At 46.7% G+C, this 21,942-nt stretch overlaps 1 protein-coding gene across 1 annotated transcript in view; it reads right to left on the reverse strand.

The window, feature by feature from the left end:
* The window catches only part of ARHGAP39 (Rho GTPase activating protein 39), a 162,053-nt gene that overhangs the window by 50,735 nt on the left and 89,376 nt on the right, over nt 1–21,942 (reverse strand). The window contains exon 3 of the mRNA XM_088457168.1: nt 7,015–7,088. Within this exon, the coding sequence (XP_088313294.1) occupies nt 7,015–7,088 (74 nt within the window). The remainder of the gene's footprint in view (nt 1–7,014; nt 7,089–21,942) is intronic.

The following is a 21,942-nucleotide window of genomic DNA, read 5'->3' on the forward strand; positions in this document are numbered from 1 at the left end:
AATCAGGCAAAGAGTGAATTACTGCCCTATTCAGGATATCGGAATGTTCAGTATATGGTCATTTAACATTCACAATGTCCACACTGACATAATGCTATAAAGAGAATAAGTAGTTTGCCAGGACGGCACGCATGGTGTAAGATAAAGAGAATAAGTAGTTGGCCAGGACGGCACGCATGGTGTAAGATAAAGAGAATAAGTAGTTTGCCAGGACGGCACGCATGGTGTAAGATAAAGAGAATAAGTAGTTTGCCAGGACGGCACGCATGGTGTAAGATAAAGAGAATAAGTAGTTGGCCAGGACGGCACGCATGGTGTAAGATAAAGAGAATAAGTAGTTTGCCAGGACGGCTCGCATGGTGTAAGATAAAGAGAATAAGTAGTTGGCCAGGACGGCTCGCATGTTGTAAGATAAAGAGAATAAGTAGTTTGCCAGGACGGCACGCATGGTGTAAGATAAAGAGAATAAGTAGTTGGCCAGGACGGCACGCATGGTGTAAGATAAAGAGAATAAGTAGTTGGCCAGGACGGCACGCATGGTGTAAGATAAAGAGAATAAGTAGTTTGCCAGGACGGCTCGCATGGTGTAAGATAAAGAGAATAAGTAGTTTGCCAGGACGGCACGCATGGTGTAAGATAAAGAGAATAAGTAGTTGGCCAGGACGGCACGCATGGTGTAAGATAAAGAGAATAAGTAGTTGGCCAGGACGGCACGCATGGTGTAAGATAGAGAATAAGTAGTTTGCCAGGATGGCACGCATGGTGTAAGATAAAGAGAATAAGTAGTTTGCCAGGACGGCACGCATGGTGTAAGATAAAGAGAATAAGTAGTTTGCCAGGATGGCTCGCATGGTGTAAGATAAAGAGAATAAGTAGTTTGCCAGGACGGCACGCATGGTGTAAGATAAAGAGAATAAGTAGTTTGCCAGGACGGCTCGCATGGTGTAAGATAAAGAGAATAAGTAGTTTGCCAGGACGGCTCGCATGGTGTAAGATAAAGAGAATAAGTAGTTTGCCAGGACGGCACGCATGGTGTAAGATAAAGAGAATAAGTAGTTTGCCAGGACGGCACGCATGGTGTAAGATAGAGAATAAGTAGTTTCCCGGCGCGCGCATAATTGCGAAGGCCCCCACCCGGCTACTTCTTGATGCCACCGACTGGAAAATATTTCTGGGGAGAACACTGTATTACATTCAGAATCTAGAACAGTGTTGTTCTTTATTTGAGCGAAAACACCATAGAAAGCAGCAGGTAAGGATAAGCCTATAGAACATGGCTAAACTTTGTATTGTGTCTCCAGAGGAAAGAGATACATCTAATGCATGACACACAATACACGGGTACAAACATTAGGTTATTTGTCAGATATAGGGAGTATGGGAATGCATCATACACACTAATACTGCACTACACCGTATTAGACATGTTGGCTTATGGAAGACTCCAGCGCAAACATGGGTCATACGTGAAGCATACCACCACACTTACATGGATGGCTTGTCTGGCGCTGTTCAGTTCTCTGTCACTGGCTGTCAGATACAGAAGATAAGCACAAAGCACCATGTACATAACATTGACCTGCTCTCTGTAATATCACACAAGGCTAAAGCTTATGGAGACGCCACTGTCAGGGCAGACGCCTGTATCTCCACATCAGGGCACTGTAAGGGGCTGCTGCATTCACCTCTTATGGTTTTTATCTTTTTGGATCACATTGTGGAGGAGAATGGGAATGGTTTCCCTAGGGAATTCCACCTTGTGCTGACTCAGGTGAGGCTGGTATCACATTATGCCCCTGACTGTAGGTTTCCTGCCAAAATGTGACCAGTCCAGACTGGCAAAGTCTAGCGCTATTCCCCCTTTTGCACAGAGACCAATCTTTGCCTCTCTGACCAGGATACAGCGGAGGTGCTCAGTACTAACTAGGGGGTATGTTGTGCATTTTATGTCTATTTCTCATAGAGAATAGAAATTTAGAATGAATGCCTTTAGCAATATACAGTAACTTGTACTACACAACAGCAATACTGATTTATCATGTTATTATATTGCAGTGCAAAATTAACTCAGATATGGTACCATGAGGAAACATTATGGCACAATGGGTGTCATGTAATACTTACTATACATAGTCTATGTAGGCACAGTACAATGGCTGATTATCTAAACGCCAATTATCTGAACACAATCTACGGCAACCAAAAAGGGAAAGGATGAAAGAAGAGAGAAAGAGAGGGAAGAGGAAAAGGATGAGAGGAGAGAGAGGAGAGAGGAAAGAGGAAAAGGATGAGAGGAGAGAGAGGAGAGAGGAAAGAGGGAAAGGATGAGAGGAGAGAGGAAAGAGGGAAAGGATGAGAGGAGAGAGAGAGGGAAGAGGGAAAGGATGAGAGGAGAGAGAGGAGAGAGGAAAGAGGGAAAGGATGAGAGGAGAGAGAGGAGAGAGGAAAGAGGGAAAGGATGAGAGGAGAGAGAGGAGAGAGGAAAGAGGGAAAGGATGAGAGGAGAGAGAGGAGAGAGGAAAGAGGGAAAGGATGAGAGGAGAGAGAGGAGAGAGGAAAGAGGGAAAGGATGAGAGGAGAGAGGAGAGAGGAAAGAGGGAAAGGATGAGAGGAGAGAGGAAAGAGGGAAAGGATGAGAGGATAGAGAGAGGGAAGAGGGACAGGATGAGAGAAGAGAGAGAGAGGGAAAGGATGAGAGGAGAGAGAGTGGAGAGAGAGAAAGGGAAGAGGGAAAGGATGAGAGAAGAGAGAGAGAGGGAAAGGATGAGAGAAGAGAGAGAGAGAGGGAAAGGATGAGAGGAGAGAGAGAGAGGGAAGAGGGAAAGGATGAGAGGAGAGAGAGAGGGAAGAGGGAAAGGATAAGAGAAGAGAGAGGGAAAGGATGAGAGGATAGACAGAGGGAAGAGGGAAAGGATGAGAGGAGCGAGAGAGAGGGAAGAGGGAAATGATGAGAGGATAGAGACAGGGAAAGGATGAGAGGAGAGAAAGAGGAGAGAGAGAGGGAAGAGGGAAAGGATGAGAGGAGAGAGAGGGAAAGGATGAGGAGAGAGAGAGAGAGGGAAGAGGGAAAGGATGAGAGAAGAGAGAGAGAGAGGAAAAGGATGAGAGGATAGACAGAGGGAAGAGGGAAAGGATGAGAGGAGAGAGAGAGAGAGAGAGAAAGAGGGAAAGGATGAGAGGATAGAGAGGGGGAAGAGGGAAAGGATGAGAGGTGAGAGAGGAGAGAGAGAAAGAGGGAACAAGGAAAGGATGAGAGGAGAGAGAGAGGGAAGAGGGAAAGGATGAGAGGAGAGAGGGAAGAGGAAAAGGATGAGAGGAGAGAGGGAAGAGGAAAAGGATGAGAGGAGAGAGAGAGGGAAGAGGGAAAGGATGAGAGGAGAGAGAGGAGAGAGGAAAGAGGGAAAGGATGAGAGGAGAGAGAGGAGAGAGGAAAGAGGGAAAGGATGAGAGGAGAGAGAGGAGAGAGGAAAGAGGGAAAGGATGAGAGGAGAGAGAGGAGAGAGGAAAGAGGGAAAGGATGAGAGGAGAGAGAGGAGAGAGGAAAGAGGGAAAGGATGAGAGGAGAGAGGAGAGAGGAAAGAGGGAAAGGATGAGAGGAGAGAGGAAAGAGGGAAAGGATGAGAGGATAGAGAGAGGGAAGAGGGACAGGATGAGAGAAGAGAGAGAGAGGGAAAGGATGAGAGGAGAGAGAGTGGAGAGAGAGAAAGGGAAGAGGGAAAGGATGAGAGAAGAGAGAGAGAGGGAAAGGATGAGAGAAGAGAGAGAGAGAGGGAAAGGATGAGAGGAGAGAGAGAGAGGGAAGAGGGAAAGGATGAGAGGAGAGAGAGAGGGAAGAGGGAAAGGATAAGAGAAGAGAGAGGGAAAGGATGAGAGGATAGACAGAGGGAAGAGGGAAAGGATGAGAGGAGCGAGAGAGAGGGAAGAGGGAAATGATGAGAGGATAGAGACAGGGAAAGGATGAGAGGAGAGAAAGAGGAGAGAGAGAGGGAAGAGGGAAAGGATGAGAGGAGAGAGAGGGAAAGGATGAGGAGAGAGAGAGAGAGGGAAGAGGGAAAGGATGAGAGAAGAGAGAGAGAGAGGAAAAGGATGAGAGGATAGACAGAGGGAAGAGGGAAAGGATGAGAGGAGAGAGAGAGAGAGAGAGAAAGAGGGAAAGGATGAGAGGATAGAGAGGGGGAAGAGGGAAAGGATGAGAGGTGAGAGAGGAGAGAGAGAAAGAGGGAACAAGGAAAGGATGAGAGGAGAGAGAGAGGGAAGAGGGAAAGGATGAGAGGAGAGAGGGAAGAGGAAAAGGATGAGAGGAGAGAGGGAAGAGGAAAAGGATGAGAGGAGAGAGAGAGGGAAGAAGAAAAGGATGAGAGGAGAGAGAGGGAAGAAGGAAAGGATGAGAGGAGAGAGAGAGGGAAGAAGGAAAGGATGAGAGGAGAGAGAGGGAAGAAGGAAAGGATGAGAGGAGAGAGAGAGGGAAGGAAAGGATGAGAGGAGAGAGAGGGAAGAAGGAAAGGAATAGAGGAGAGAGAGAAGGAAGAAGGAAAGGATGAGAGGAGAGAGAGGGAAGAGGGAAAGGATGAGAGGAGAGAGAGAGAGGGAAAGGACGAGAGGAGAGAGAGAGGGAAAGGATGAGAGGAGAGAGAGAGGGAAGAAGGAAAGGATGAGAGGAGAGAGAGGGAAGAAGGAAAGGATGAGAGGAGAGAGAGAGGGAAGAAAGAAAGGATGAGAGGAGAGAGAGGGAAGAGGGAAAGAATTAGAGGAGAGAGGGAAAGGATGAGAGGAGAGAGAGGGGGAAGAAGGAAAGGATGAGAGGAGAGAGAGAGGGAAGAAGGAAAGGATGAGAGGAGAGAGAGAGGGAAGAGGGAAAGGATGAGAGAGAGAGAGGGAAGAGGGAAAGGATGAGAGAGAGAGGGAAGAGGGAAAGGATGAGAGGAAAGAGGGAAAGGATGAGAGGAGAGAGAGGGTACAAGGAAAGGATGAGAGGAGAGAGAGAGGGAAGGGATGAGAGGAGAGAGAGGGAAGTAAAGGATGAGAGGAGAGAGAGGGAAGAGGGAAAGGATGAGAGTAGAGAGAGAGGGAAGAAGGAAAGGATGAGAGGAAATAGAGAGGGAAGAGGGATAGGATGAGAGGAGAGAGAGAGGGATGAGAGAAAGAACGAGAGTAGGGGAAAGGATGGGAGGAAAGCGAGAGGCAGAAGAGGGACAGGATGAAAGAAGAGAGAATGAGAGGTACCATATACTGTATAGAGTGTGAGGGGCACCATATACTGTATAGAGTGTGAGGGGTACCATATACTGTATAGAGAGTGAGGGGTACCATATACTGTAAAGAGAGAATGAGGGGTACCATATACTGTATAGAGAGAATGAGAGGTACCATATACTGTATAGAGAGAATGAGAGGTACCATATACTGTATAGAGAGAATGAGAGGTACCATATACTGTATATAGAAAATGAGGGGTACCATATACTGTATAGAGAGAATTAGGGGCGCCATATACTGTATAGAGAGAATGAGGGGCGCCATATACTGTATAGAGAGAATGAGGGGCGCCATATACTGTATAGAGAATGAGGGGAACCATATACTGTACAGAGAGAATGAGGGGTACAATATACTGTACAGAGAGAATGAAGGGTACCATATAATGTATAGAGAGAATGAAGGGTACCATATAATGTATAGAGAGAATGAGGGGCACAATATACTGTATAGAGAGAATGAGGGGCACCATATACTGTATAGAGAGAATGAGGGGCACCATATACTGTATAGAGAGAATGAGGGTCAACATATACTGTATAGAGAGAATGAGGGGTACCATGTACTGTATAGAGAGAATGAGGGGCACCATATACTGTATAGAAAGAATGAGGGGTACCATATACTGTATAGAGAGAATGAGGGGTACCATATACTGTATAGAGAGAATGAGGGGAACCATATACTGTATAGAGAGAATTAGTGGTACCATATACTGTATAGAGAGAATGGGGGCACCATAAACTGTATAGAGAATATGAGGGGTACCATATACTGTATAGATAGAATGAGGGTCAACATATACTGTATAGAGAGAATGAGGGGTACCATGTACTGTATAGAGAGAATGAGGGGTACCATATATTGTATAGAGAGAATTAGGGGCACCATATACTGTATAGAGAATATGAGGGGTACCATATACTGTATAGATAGAATGAGGGTCACCATATACTGTATAGAGAGAATTAGGGGCACCATACACTGTATAGAGAGAATGAGGGGCACCATATACTGTATAGAGAGAATTAGTGGTACCATATACTGTATAGAGAGAATGAGGGGTACCATATACTGTATAGAGAGAATGAGGGGCACCATATACTGTATAGAGAATATGAGGGGTACCATATACTGTATAGATAGAATGAGGGTCACCATATACTGTATAGAGAGAATTAGGGGCACCATACACTGTATAGAGAGAATGAGGGGCACCATATACTGTATAGAGAGAATTAGTGGTACCATATACTGTATAGAGAGAATGAGGGGTACCATATAGTGTATAGAGAGAATGAGGGGTACCATATACAGTATAGAGAGAATGAGGGGCACCATATAGTATATAGAGAGAATTAGGGGTACCATATACTGTATAGAGAGAATTAGGGGTACCATATACTGTATAGAGAGAATTAGGGGCACCATATACTGTATAGAGAATATGAGGGGTACCATATACTGTATAGATAGAATGAGGGTCACCATATACTGTATAGAGAGAATGAGGGGTACAATATACTGTATAGATAGAATGAGGGTCACCATATACTGTATAAAGAGAATGAGGGGTACCATATATTGTATAGAGAGAATTAGGGGTACAATATACTGTATAGAGAGAATGAGGGGTACAATATACTGTATAGATAGAATGAGGGGTACCATATATTGTATAGAGAGAATGAGGGGTACAATATACTGTATAGAGAGAATGAGGGGTACAATATACTGTATAGAGAGAATGAGGGGTACCTTTTTGGCTCCCAATAGTGCGGCTTTCTGGAGTTTCCTGTAACAGTATTTGGCATATGTGCTGATGGCCACCCCTGAAATAATAGGAAAAAAAAGAAAACAGTGAGGACTAAAGTAATAACATTTCCTTCCATCAGATAAACCATATTACCTCCCCTTGTATTTATACAACACGTGACGCAAGGTATTAAATCCAATGTAACTAAATTCATCTTCATCATATATTGGTGTTCCACTTATTAATGTGAGAAGTATAGCACTGTCGCTCTCAGATCTGGTCCTCCTGACTGACACATTGCATATCTCCTAGCAGGAGTAATGGGGTACTAGTCACAGACTAATGCAGGACCCACAAGTATTAGAGTACGTATGTTACCAAACCACACATAGAAACAAGTAAATTAAACAAACGAGTAATATTAGTTACAGGTATGACGAGAGAGAGAGAGAGAGAGAGAGAGAGAGAGAGAGAGATGAAAGAGACGAGAGAGAGAGACGAGACAGAGACAGAGAGAGATCCAAGCTGGAGGTTCCCGTGACCCAGCAGGTGTAAGGACAGCTCTCTGGCCTGACTGCAGAGCAGGATGTGCATAGCCAGAGCACAGGTATGTAATAAAGAACATTTATCAGTGATGATGTATCCTACTTAGCACAGGATATATAAGAATTGTGCAGCCCATATACACACATACTGCTAGTGGTAGGTTATAGGGAGAAGGGGTGGACAGGAGAGCCCTTTATTAGTGACCTGAGGACACGCTCTTATACTTTATTATATATGATTTACAGTTTCCTACATAGCGCAGCATATTCCGTTGCGCTTTACAATTGGAAGCAAAGTTTATTGAACAAAACTGGGGAATAACAGACAGATATATAGGTAGGAATGCCCTGCTCGCAAGCTTACACTCTATAGGGAAATAGGCACTGATACACAAGGATAGGTGTTATACACTCTATAGGGAAATAGGCACTGATACACAAGGATAGGTGTTATACACTCTATAGGGAAATAGGCACTGATACACAAGGATAGGTGTTATACACTATATAGCATTTTCGTCCGGCCAGAATGCAGTTTCTTGGTGGCTGCATGATCCAGTCACACAGGAATGTCGGCCAAATGTCATTATTACATAAAGGGTTACTTTGTATTACAGAGCTGCTGCCTTTGGAGAATTAGCCCACACTCATAGGATTATCTGTCTGTGACAGTAACCAGCAGATTAATGCTCCGCAGGGGGATAAATAACAAGGGGGGATACTAACAAACTCGCCGGATCTGACGTATAGCTCAGACAACACCTGTATGGCCAGAAGACTTCATGCAATGCAAATACACACAAATTGTGATTTATTAAACAATGTTAAAAAATAGTTCACAAATGTCTGTGTCTAATGTCAAAGTATAGCACATATTATTATTAACATAGATACACTATAGCAAAATGCCATGTTCCCAGACATTCTGTAATACAGTTATAGGAACCTAGAGCACAGAGTGATGAGAGGTAATGGGATTACACACCACAATGATGTTCTGTAATACAGTTATAGGAACCTAGAGCACAGAGTGATGAGGGGTAATGGGATTACACACCACAATGATGTTCTGTAATACAGTTATAGGAACCTAGAGCACTGAGTGATGAGGGGTAATGGGATTACACACCACACTGATGTTCTGTAATACAGTTATAGGAACCTAGAGCACTGAGTGATGAGGGGTAATAGGATTACACACCACACAGATGTTCTGTAATACAGTTATAGGAACCTAGAGCACAGAGTGATGAGGGGTAATGGGATTACACACCACAATGATGTTCTGTAATACAGTTATAGGAACCTAGAGCACAGAGTGATGAGGGGTAATGGGATTACACACCACACTGATGTTCTGTAATACAGTTATAGGAACCTAGAGCACAGAGTGATGAGGGGTAATGGGATTACACACCACACAGATGTTCTGTAATACAGTTATAGGAACCTAGAGCACAGAGTGATGAGAGGTAATGGGATTACACACCACACTGATGTTCTGTAATACAGTTATAGGAACCTAGAGCACAGAGTGATGAGGGGTAATGGGATTACACACCACACAGATATTCTGTAATACAGTTATAGGAACCTAGATCACAGAGTGATGAGGGGTAATGGGATTACACACCACACTGATGTTCTGTAATACAGTTATAGGAACCTAGAGCACAGAGTGATGAGGGGTAATGGGATTACACACCACACAGATATTCTGTAATACAGTTATAGGAACCTAGAGCACAGAGTGATGAGGGGTAATGGGATTACACACCACACTGATGTTCTGTAATACAGTTATAGGAACCTAGAGCACAGAGTGATGAGGGGTAATGGGATTACACACCACACAGACGTTCTGTAATACAGTTATAGGAACCTAGAGCACAGAGTGATGAGGGGTAATGGGATTACACACCACACAGATATTCTGTAATACAGTTATAGGAACCTAGAGCACAGAGTGATGAGGGGTAATGGGATTACACACCACACAGATGTTCTGTAATACAGTTATAGGAACCTAGAGCACAGAGTGATGAGAGGTAATGGGATTACACACCACAATGATGTTCTGTAATACAGTTATAGGAACCTAGATCACAGAGTGATGAGGGGTAATGGGATTACACACCACACAGATATTCTGTAATACAGTTATAGGAACCTAGAGCACAGAGTGATGAGGGGTAATGGGATTACACACCACACAGATGTTCTGTAATACAGTTATAGGAACCTAGATCACAGAGTGATGAGGGGTAATGGGATCACACACCACACTGATGTTCTGTAATACAGTTATAGGAACCTAGAGCACAGAGTGATGAGGGGTAATGGGATCACACACCACACTGATGTTCTGTAATACAGTTATAGGAACCTAGAGCACTGAGTGATGAGGGGTAATGGGATTACACACCACACAGATATTCTGTAATACAGTTATAGGAACCTAGAGCACTGAGTGATGAGGGGTAATGGGATTACACACCACACTGATGTTCTGTAATACAGTTATAGGAACCTAGAGCACTGAGTGATGAGGGGTAATGGGATCACACACCACACTGATGTTCTGTAATACAGTTATAGGAACCTAGAGCACAGAGTGATATGGGGTAATGGGATTACACACCACACAGATGTTCTGTAATACAGTTATAGGAACCTAGAGCACAGAGTGATGAGGGGTAATGGGATTACACACCACACAGATATTCTGTAATACAGTTATAGGAACCTAGAGCACAGAGTGATATGGGGTAATGGGATTACACACCACACAGATATTCTGTAATACAGTTATAGGAACCTAGAGCACAGAGTGATATGGGGTAATGGGATTACACACCACACAGATGTTCTGTAATACAGTTATAGGAACCTAGAGCACAGAGTGATGAGGGGTAATGGGATTACACACCACACAGATATTCTGTAATACAGTTATAGGAACCTAGAGCACAGAGTGATGTGGGGTAATGGGATTACACACCACACAGATGTTCTGTAATACAGTTATAGGAACCTAGAGCACAGAGTGATGAGAGGTAATGGGATTACACACCACACAGATATTCTGTAATACAGTTATAGGAACCTAGAGCACAGAGTGATGAGAGGTAATGGGATTACACACCACACAGATATTCTGTAATACAGTTATAGGAACCTAGAGCACAGAGTGATGAGGGGTAATGGGATCACACACCACACTGATGTTCTGTAATACAGTTATAGGAACCTAGAGCACAGAGTGATGAGGGGTAATGGGATCACACACCACACAGATATTCTGTAATACAGTTATAGGAACCTAGAGCACAGAGTGATGAGGGGTAATGGGATTACACACCACACTGATGTTCTGTAATACAGTTATAGGAACCTAGAGCACTGAGTGATGAGGGGTAATGGGATTACACACCACACAGATGTTCTGTAATACAGTTAAAGGAACCTAGAGCACAGAGTGATGAGGGGTAATGGGATTACACACCACACAGATGTTGTGTAATACAGTTCTAGGAACCTGGGGGACAGGCAGAGGGAGAGCAGAGTAATGACTGTGTGTAGGACAGGCAGAGGGAGAACAGAGGTATGACTGTGTGTGGGGGATAGGCAGCGGGAGAGCAGAGGAATGACTGTGTGGGGGATAGGCAGAGGGAGAGCAGAGAGATGACTGTGTGTGGGGGACAGGCAGAGGGAGAGCAGAGGAATTACGGCATGTAGGACAGGCAGAGGGAGAGCAGAGGAATGACTGTATGTAGGATAGGCAGAGGGAGAGCAGAGGAATGACTGTATGTAGGATAGGCAGAGGGAGAGCAGAGGAATGACTGTGTGTAGGACAGGCAGAGGGAGAACAGAGGAATGACTGTGTGTGGGGGACAGGCAGAGGGAGAGCAGAGAAATGACTGTGTGGGGTACAGGCAGAGGGAGAGCAGAGGAATGACTGTATGTAGGACAGGCAGAGGGAGAGCAGAGGAATGACTGTGTGGGGGACAGGCAGAGGGAGAGCAGAGGAATTACGGTATGTAGGACAGGCTGAGGGAGAGCAGAGGAATGACTGTTTGTAGGACAGGCAGAGGGAGAACAGAGGAATGACTGTGTGTAGGACAGGCAGAGGGAGAACAGAGGAATGACTGTGTGTGGGGGACAGGCAGAGGGAGAGCAGAGAAATGACTGTGTGGGGTACAGGCAGAGGGAGAGCAGAGGAATGACTGTATGTAGGACAGGCAGAGGAAGGGCAGAGGATGACTGTGTGGGGGACAGGCAGAGGGAGAGCAAAGAAATGACTGTGTGTGGGGGACAGGCAGAGGAATGACTGTGTGTGGGGGACAGGCAGAGGGAGAGCAGAGGAATGACTGTATGTGGGTACAGGCAGAGGGAGAGCAGAGGAATGACTGTGTGTAGGGGACAGGCAGAGGGAGAGTAGAGGAATTACGGTATGTAGGACAGGCAGAGGGAGAGCAGAGGAATGACTATGTAGTACAGCAGAGGGAGAGCAGAGGAATGACTGTATGTAGGACAGGCAGAGGGAGAGCAGAGGAATGACTATGTAGTACAGCAGAGGGAGAGCAGAGGAATGACTGTTTGTAGGACAGGCAGAGGGAGAGCAGAGGAATGACTGTTTGTAGGATAGGCAGAGGGAGAGCAGAGGAATGACTGCATGAGGGACAGGCAGAGGGAGAGCAGAGGATGACTGTGTGCGGGACAGGCAGAGGGAGAGCAGAGGAATGACTATGTAGAACAGCAGAGGGAGAGCAGAGGAATGACTGTTTGTAGGACAGGCAGAGGGAGAGCAGAGGAATGACTGTATGTAGGACAGGCAGAGGGAGAGCAGAGGATGACTGTGTGTGGGGGACAGGCAGAGGGAGAGCAGAGGAATGATTGTATGTAGGATAGGCATAGGAAGAGCAGAGGAATGACTGTATGTAGTACAGGCAGAGGGAGAGCAGAGGAATGACTATGTGTGGGACAGGCAGAGGGAGAGCAGAGGAATGACTGTGTAGGACAGGCAGAGGGAGAGCAGAGGAATAACTGTGTGGGGGACAGGCAGAGGTAGAACAGAGGAATGACTGTGTGTGGGAGAGGCAGAGGGAGAGCAGAGTAATGACTGTGTGTAGGGGACAGGCAGAGGGAGAGCAGAGGAATGACTGTGTGGGACAGGCAGAGGGAGAGCAGAGGAATGACTGTATGCGGGACAGGCAGAGGGAGAGCAGAGGAATGACTGTATGCGGGACAGGCAGAGGGAGAGCAGAGGAATGACTGTATGTAGGACAGGCAGCGGGAGAGCAGAGGAATGACTGTGTGGGGGATAGGCAGCGGGAGAGCAGAGGAATGACTGTGTGTGGGACAGGCAGAGGGAGAGCAGAGAGATGACTGTGTGTGGGGGACAGGCAGAGGGAGAGCAAAGAAATGACTGTGTGGGGGACAGGCAGAGGGAGAGCAGAGGAATTACGGCATGTAGGACAGGCAGAGGGAGAGCAGAGGAATGACTGTATGTAGGATAGGCAGAGGGAGAGCAGAGGAATGACTGTATGTAGGATAGGCAGAGGGAGAGCAGAGGAATGACTGTGTGTAGGACAGGCAGAGGGAGAACAGAGGAATGACTGTGTGTGGGGGACAGGCAGAGGGAGAGCAGAGAAATGACTGTGTGGGGTACAGGCAGAGGGAGAGCAGAGGAATGACTGTATGTAGGACAGGCAGAGGGAGAGCAGAGGAATGACTGTGTGGGGGACAGGCAGAGGGAGAGCAGAGGAATTACGGTATGTAGGACAGGCTGAGGGAGAGCAGAGGAATGACTGTTTGTAGGACAGGCAGAGGGAGAACAGAGGAATGACTGTGTGTAGGACAGGCAGAGGGAGAACAGAGGAATGACTGTGTGTGGGGGACAGGCAGAGGGAGAGCAGAGAAATGACTGTGTGGGGTACAGGCAGAGGGAGAGCAGAGGAATGACTGTATGTAGGACAGGCAGAGGAAGGGCAGAGGATGACTGTGTGGGGGACAGGCAGAGGGAGAGCAAAGAAATGACTGTGTGTGGGGGACAGGCAGAGGAATGACTGTGTGTGGGGGACAGGCAGAGGGAGAGCAGAGGAATGACTGTATGTGGGTACAGGCAGAGGGAGAGCAGAGGATGACTGTGTGTAGGGGACAGGCAGAGGGAGAGTAGAGGAATTACGGTATGTAGGACAGGCAGAGGGAGAGCAGAGGAATGACTATGTAGTACAGCAGAGGGAGAGCAGAGGAATGACTGTATGTAGGACAGGCAGAGGGAGAGCAGAGGAATGACTATGTAGTACAGCAGAGGGAGAGCAGAGGAATGACTGTATGTAGGACAGGCAGAGGGAGAGCAGAGGAATGACTATGTAGTACAGCAGAGGGAGAGCAGAGGAATGACTGTTTGTAGGACAGGCAGAGGGAGAGCAGAGGAATGACTGTTTGTAGGATAGGCAGAGGGAGAGCAGAGGAATGACTGCATGAGGGACAGGCAGAGGGAGAGCAGAGGATGACTGTGTGCGGGACAGGCAGAGGGAGAGCAGAGGAATGACTATGTAGAACAGCAGAGGGAGAGCAGAGGAATGACTGTTTGTAGGACAGGCAGAGGGAGAGCAGAGGAATGACTGTATGTAGGACAGGCAGAGGGAGAGCAGAGGATGACTGTGTGTGGGGGACAGGCAGAGGGAGAGCAGAGGAATGATTGTATGTAGGATAGGCATAGGAAGAGCAGAGGAATGACTGTATGTAGTACAGGCAGAGGGAGAGCAGAGGAATGACTATGTGTGGGACAGGCAGAGGGAGAGCAGAGGAATGACTGTGTAGGACAGGCAGAGGGAGAGCAGAGGAATAACTGTGTGGGGGACAGGCAGAGGTAGAACAGAGGAATGACTGTGTGTGGGAGAGGCAGAGGGAGAGCAGAGTAATGACTGTGTGTAGGGGACAGGCAGAGGGAGAGCAGAGGAATGACTGTGTGGGACAGGCAGAGGGAGAGCAGAGGAATGACTGTATGCGGGACAGGCAGAGGGAGAGCAGAGGAATGACTGTATGCGGGACAGGCAGAGGGAGAGCAGAGGAATGACTGTATGTAGGACAGGCAGAGGGAGAGCAGAGGAATGACTGTATGTAGGACAGGCAGAGGGAGAGCAGAGGAATGACTGTATGTAGGACAGGCAGAGGGAGAGCAGAGGAATGACTGTATGTAGGATAGGCAGAGGGAGAGCAGAGGAATGACTGTATGTAGGACAAGCAGAGGGAGAGCAGAGGAATGACTGTGTGTGGGGGACAGGCAGAAGAAGCGTTACAAAATAACACTTTTTCAAATAAAAATCATTATTTCTAACCTTGCCAATGTTTTGACTATATGTTCTATTCATTTTGCAACCCATCCTGTACGCGGGCATTTGTTTGTGTGTTTTATGTGAAATAAATCTTTTAGAATTACACTATGGAATATTCCTTTCTATAACGGACTTTGAGGAACAAATGATCAACGCAGAACTCATATTTAAGAGTGCACATCAGGCCTGAAAGAAGATTGAGGGGAGACTGATATCTAAAACTTAGATGTAAGTAGGAATATTATAATTTTATTACACCTACCTGCATCTATTGAATGGTCTATTCCTTTCTTCTCTTTGAGGAACGAGTTAGGGAGGACCATCATTAAAAAGAGGACTGTTTTTGAGTGCCTTTATGGACTGATCTACAGCAACTTCAGATTCACGGACACCCTATATACCATTGGCTTGGTATATTTTTATTGTATGGTCTATTTACATGTGGTGGGGATCACATTTTTGCTGAGCAGAATTTTCATTATTCTGCAGCGCAGAATTTATGTTTGCTTTCTATATGAAGGACAGCTCATACAATGCACGCAAGGTTTCACAAATACAAATCTTTACTACACAAAAAGAAACCAAAAAAAACCAAAACACTCTCAAACCAAAAAGAGAATCTTCTATAAAGCCTATAAAAGACATATGATAACAGTAGCTGCCCCATGGCCCAGGGAATGTCCGTCAGACAGCAGAGATGAGAGGAAATGGTACCTAGACCCAGAAAGACTGGATTACAAGCCTTTGCTCTCACACAATGTATCCCAATGCTCAGAGACAGAACATATTGATCGGGCTGGAGATCACCGTCAGGTCTCGCTGTACACAAGTCGCGGTCAGTAAGTGAGTATCTGCAGTAAGCTATACATCGCGGTGCCGCCCAATATCAATGACAAACACTCGTATAATGTTCTCTTGTTAATTACGGGAATGGCTGTTAAGATGAACGGCTGCAGACACTCATTAGATTACCTGGAGCAGACACCCCCAATAAACTAGTTTAAGTAACTCGGTAATTGACCAACAATCAATAACAATCTGGAGAATGAAGAACTCACATTATTCACTTTAAACCTGTTTCTCAGCAGGAGAATGAGACTGGTCGGCGGCTCCACTATGCAGTGTTCTCTGTCATAGACACCAACACCTATATACTCATGTATACAAGGTGCTGCTACATGCTAATCCGTCCGTGATACTGGATCGTAGACCAACGCGCAGACAGACGCTATGTACATACTGTATACTTATCTGTAGTTGTGATAGGTAACATATATCTGTACTAATATAATAAGAACGTTGTGTCTGCCTTTTTTGTAAGTTGGCGCAAAAACTGCAAGTGGAACATCCTAGAAATAACCTGCAGTTTATTTCATCTCCATCAGCAAAGTTACAGCTGAGCAATTACAGAAACAGAAAATCAATACAGGAGATAGGTGTGACACAATAAGCACGGCCGGTAAGGGGTGGGGGGAGAGATAACATGAATAGGATAGGCTACATAGCAGTCTGGGCACAGGGCACACAGTGACATTGGTGAGATAGGTGTGGCACCATGTGTGTGGCTGGTAAGGGGTGGGGGGAGAGGGGCTTTGGGCCTGTGGTCACATGAATAGGATAGGCTACATAGAAGTCTGGGCACAGGGCACACAGTGACATTGGTGAGATAGGTGTGGCACCATGTGTGTGGCTGGTAAGGGGTGGGGGGGAGAGGTGCTTTGGGCCTGCGGTCACATGAATAGGATAGGCTACATAGCAGTCTGTGCACAGGGCACACAGTGACATTGGTGAGATAGGTGTGGCACCATGTGTGTGGCTGGTAAGGGGTGGGGGGAGAGGGGCTTTGGGCCTGTGGTCACATGAATAGGATAGGCTACATAGAAGTCTGGGCACAGGGCACACAGTGACATTGGTGAGATAGGTGTGGCACCATGTGTGTGGCTGGTAAGGGGTGGGGGGGAGAGGTGCTTTGGGCCTGCGGTCACATGAATAGGATAGGCTACATAGCAGTCTGTGCACAGGGCACACAGTGACATTGGTGAGATAGGTGTGGCACCATGTGTGTGGCTGGTAAGAGGTGGGGGGAGAGGGGCTTTGAGCTCGCGGTCACATGAATAGGATAGGCTACATAGCAGTCTGTGCACAGGGCACACAGTGACATTGGTGACATAGGAATGGCACCATGTGTGTGGCTGGTAAGGAGTGGGGGGAGAGGGGCTTTGGGCCTGCGGTCACATGAATAGGATAGGGTACATAGCAGTCTGTGCACAGGGCACACAGTGACATTGGTGAGATAGGTGTGGCACCATGTGTGTGACTGGTAAGGGGTGGGGGGAGAGGTGCTTTGTGCCCGTTGTCACATAAATAGGATAGGCTACATAGCAGTCTGTGCACAGGGCACACAGTGACATTGGTGAGATAGGTGTGGTACCATGTGTGTGGCTGGTAAGGGGTGGGGGGAGAGGTGCTTTGTGCCCGTGGTCACATGAATAGGATAGGGTACATAGCAGTCTGTGCACAGGGCACACAGTGACATTGGTGAGATAGGTGTGGCACCATGTGTGTGGCTGGTAAGGGGTAGGGGGAGAGGTGCTTTGTGCCCGTGGTCACATGAATAGGATAGGCTACATAGCAGTCTGTGCACAGGGCACACAGTGACATTGGTGAGATAGGTGTGGTACCATGTGTGTGGCTGGTAAGGGGTGGGGGGAGAGAGGTGCTTTGGGCCTGCGGTCACATGAATAGGATAGGCTACATAACAGTCTGTACACAGGGCACACAGTGACATTGGTGAGATAGGTGTGGCACCATGTGTGTGGCTGGTAAGGGGTGGGGGGGAGAGGTGTTTTGGGCCCACGGTCACATGAATAGGATAGGCTACATAGCAGTCTGTGCACAGGGCACACAGTGACATTGGTGAGATAGGTGTGGCACCATGCATGTAGCTGGTAAAGGGTGGGGTGGGGGTAGGGAGAGGGTCTTTGTGCCCGCGGTCACATGAATAGGATAGGCTACATAGGGTCAGGGCACAGTGACATTGCTGAGATAGGTGTGGTACCATGTGCGCGGCTGGCAAAGGGTGGGGGGAGGGGTAGATGCTTTGTGCCCATGGTCATATGAATAGGATAGGCTAACATAGCAGTCAGGGCACACAGTGACATTGGTAAGATAAATGTGATGCCATGTGCGTGACTGGTAAGGGGTTGGGGGGGAAGGTGAAAGAGTAAAAATGTCCCAATACAGAGCCTGTGCATGTGGCAATGTATGACAGAAGATGCACATATCTAGAGTAACCCTCACATACATGTTATGGGACATGTCCTGCATATCGTCCTGCTCCCATTCTGCAGATCTGATTGGAATTGGGCTTGGAAAATAGAATCTGCATTACCATATAAATTGTGCCTGGAAAGCGCAAATTATACGCCAATGTATCTCAAAGGACAGAATAAGCCCTTTTGTGGGCAGATAAATGGTCTCCATCCCCCAGCACACAGGTAAATATCATATTATTGGACTACGAGGCTGACATTTTTGAGTGATAGTCTGCAGTACTGTGCCATGCTTTAGGCTGAGGCTCTGGATGCCAGATCTGCATATTATTGGACTACGAGGCTGACATTCCTGAGTGATAGTCTGCAGGTACTGTACATGCATTATGCTGAGGCTCTGGATGCCTGATTTGCATATTATTGGACTACGAGGCTGACAATCCTGAGTGATAGTCTGCAGGTACTGTACATGCATTAGGCTGAGGCTCTGGATGCCTGATTTGCATATTATTGGACTACGAGGCTGAAATTCCTGAGTGATAGTCTGCAGTACTGTACATACATTAGGCAGTGGCTCTGGATGCCAGATCTGCATATTATTGGACTAGGAGGCTGACATTCCTGAGTGATAGTCTGCAGGTACTGTACATGCATTAGGCTGAGGCTCTGGACGCCTGATCTGCATATTATTGGACTACGAGGCTGATATTCCTGAGTGATAGTCTGCAGTACTTTGTATACATTAGGCTGAGGCTCTGGATGCCTGATTTGCATATTATTGGACTACGAGGCTGACATTCCTGAGTGATAGTCTGCAGTACTGTGCATACATTAGGCTGAGGCTCTGGACGCCTGATTTGCATATTATTGGACTAGGAGGCTGACATTCCTGAGTGATAGTCTGCAGTACTGTGCATGCATTAGGCTGAGGCTCTGGACGCCTGATCTGCGTATTATTGGACAAGGAGGCTGACATTCCTGAGTGATAGTCTGCAGTACTTTGTATACATTAGGCTGAGGCTCTGGATGCCTGATCTGCAAATTATTGGACTACGAGGCTGACATTCCTGAGTGATAGTCTGCAGTACGGTACATGCATTAGGCTGAGGCTCTGGATGCCTGATTTGCATATTATTGGACTAGGAGGCTGACATTCCTGAGTGATAGTCTGCAGGTACTGTACATGCATTAGGCTGAGGCTCTGGACGCCTGATCTGCATATTATTGGACTACGAGGCTGACATTCCTGAGTGATAGTCTGCAGGTACTGTACATGCATTAGGCTGAGGCTCTGGATGCCTGATCTGCATATTATTGGACTAGGAGGCTGACATTCCTGAGTGATAGTCTGCAGTACTTTGTATACATTAGGCTGAGGCTCTGGATGCCTGATCTGCATATTATTGGACTTGGAGGCTGACATTCCTGAGTGATAGTCTGCAGGTACTGTACATGCATTAGGCTGAGGCTCTGGATGTCAGATCTGCATATTATTGGACTAGGAGGCTGACATTCCTGAGTGATAGTCTGCAGGTACTGTGTATACATTAGGCTGAGGCTCTGGATGCCTGATCTGCATATTATTGGACTAGGAGGCTGACATTCCTGAGTGATAGTCTGCAGTACTGTACATGCATTATGGTGAGGCTCTGGATGTCAGACTTGCATATTATTGGACTACGAGGCTGACATTCCTGAGTGATAGTCTGCAGGTACTGAAAATACATTAGGCAGAGGCTCTGGATGCCTGATCTGCGTATTATTGGACTAGGAGGCTGACATTCCTGAGTGATAGTCTGCAGGTACTGTACATGCATTAGGCTGAGGCTCTGGATGCCTGATTTGCATATTATTGGACTACGAGGCTGACATTCCTGAGTGATAGTCTGCAGGTACTGTGCATGCATTATGCTGAGGCTCTGGACGCCTGATTTGCATATTATTGGACTAGGAGGCTGACATTCCTGAGTGATAATCTGCAGTACTATGCATACATTAGGCTGAGGCTCTGGATGCCTGATTTGCATATTATTGGACTAGGAGGCTGACATTCCTGAGTGATAGTCTGCAGGTACTGTGCATACATAAGACTAAGGCTCTGGACGCCTGATTTGCATATTATTGGACTACGAGGCTGACATTCCTGAGTGATAGTCTGCAGGTACTGTACATGCATTAGGCGGAGGCTCTGGACGCCTGATCTGCATATTATTGGACTAGGAGGCTGATATTCCTGAGTGATAGTCTGCAGTACTGTGCATACATTAGGCTGAGGCTCTGGATGCCTGATTTGCATATTATTGGACTAGGAGGCTGACATTCCTGAGTGATAGTCTGCAGGTACTGTACATACATTAGACTGAGGCTCTGGACACCTGATTTGCATATTATTGGACTAGGAGGCTGACATTCCTGAGTGATAGTCTGCAATACTGTGCATACATTAGGCTGAGGCTCTGGATGCCTGATTTGCATATTATTGGATTAGGAGGCTGACATTCCTGAGTGATAGTCTGCAGGTACTGTGCATACATTAGACTGAGGCTCTGGATGCCAAATTTGCATATTATTGGACTAGGGGGCTGACATTCCTGAGTGATAGTCTGCAGGTACTGTACATACATTAGGCTGAGGCTCTGGATGCCTGATTTGCATATTATTGGACTAGGAGGCTGACATTCCTGAGTGATAGTCTGCAGTACTGTACATGCATTAGGCTGAGGCTCTGGATGCCAGATCTGCATATTATTGGACTACGAGGCTGACATTCCTGAGTGATAGTCTGCAGTACTGTGCATACATTAGGCTGAAGCTCTGGATGCCTGATTTGCATATTATTGGACTACGAGGCTGACATTTCTGAGTGATAGTCTGCAGGTACTATACATACATTAGGCTGAGGCTCTGGATGCCTGATTTGCATATTATTGGACTAGGAGGCTGACATTCCTGAGTGATAGTCTGCAGGTACTGTGCATACATTAGACTGAGGCTCTGGATGCCTGATTTGCATATTATTGGACTAGGAGGCTGACATTCCTGAGTGATAGTCTGCAGGTACTGTACATACATTAGGCTGAGGCTCTGGATGCCTGATTTGCATATTATTGGACTAGGAGGCTGACATTCCTGAGTGATAGTCTGCAGTACTGTACATGCATTAGGCTGAGGCTCTGGATGCCAGATCTGCATATTATTGGACTACGAGGCTGACATTCCTGAGTGATAGTCTGCAGTACTGTGCATACATTAGGCTGAAGCTCTGGATGCCTGATTTGCATATTATTGGACTACGAGGCTGACATTCCTGAGTGATAGTCTGCAGGTACTGTGTATACATTAGGCTGAGGCTCTGGATGCCTGATTTGCATATTATTGGACTAGGAGGCTGACATTCCTGAGTGATAGTCTGCAGTACTGTGCATGCATTAAGCTGAGGCTCTGGATGCCTGATTTGCATATTATTGGACTACGAGGCTGACATTCCTGAGTGATAGTCTGCAGGTACTGTGCATGCATTAGGCTGAGGCTCTGGATGCCTGATTTGCATATTATTGGACTACGAGGCTGACATTCCTGAGTGATAGTCTGCAGGTACTGTACATGCATTAGGTGGAGGCTCTGGATGCCTGATTTGCATATTATTGGACTACGAGGCTGACATTCCTGAGTGATAGTCTGCAGGTACTATACATGCATTAGGCTGAGGCTCTGGATGCCTGATCTGTATATTATTGGACTACGAGGCTGACATTCCTGAGTGATAGTCT

Source organism: Taudactylus pleione, unplaced genomic scaffold, assembly GCF_031769625.1.
Source record: "Taudactylus pleione unplaced genomic scaffold, aTauple2 ptg000742l, whole genome shotgun sequence".
In the NCBI taxonomy this organism is placed as follows: Eukaryota; Metazoa; Chordata; class Amphibia; order Anura; family Myobatrachidae; genus Taudactylus; species Taudactylus pleione.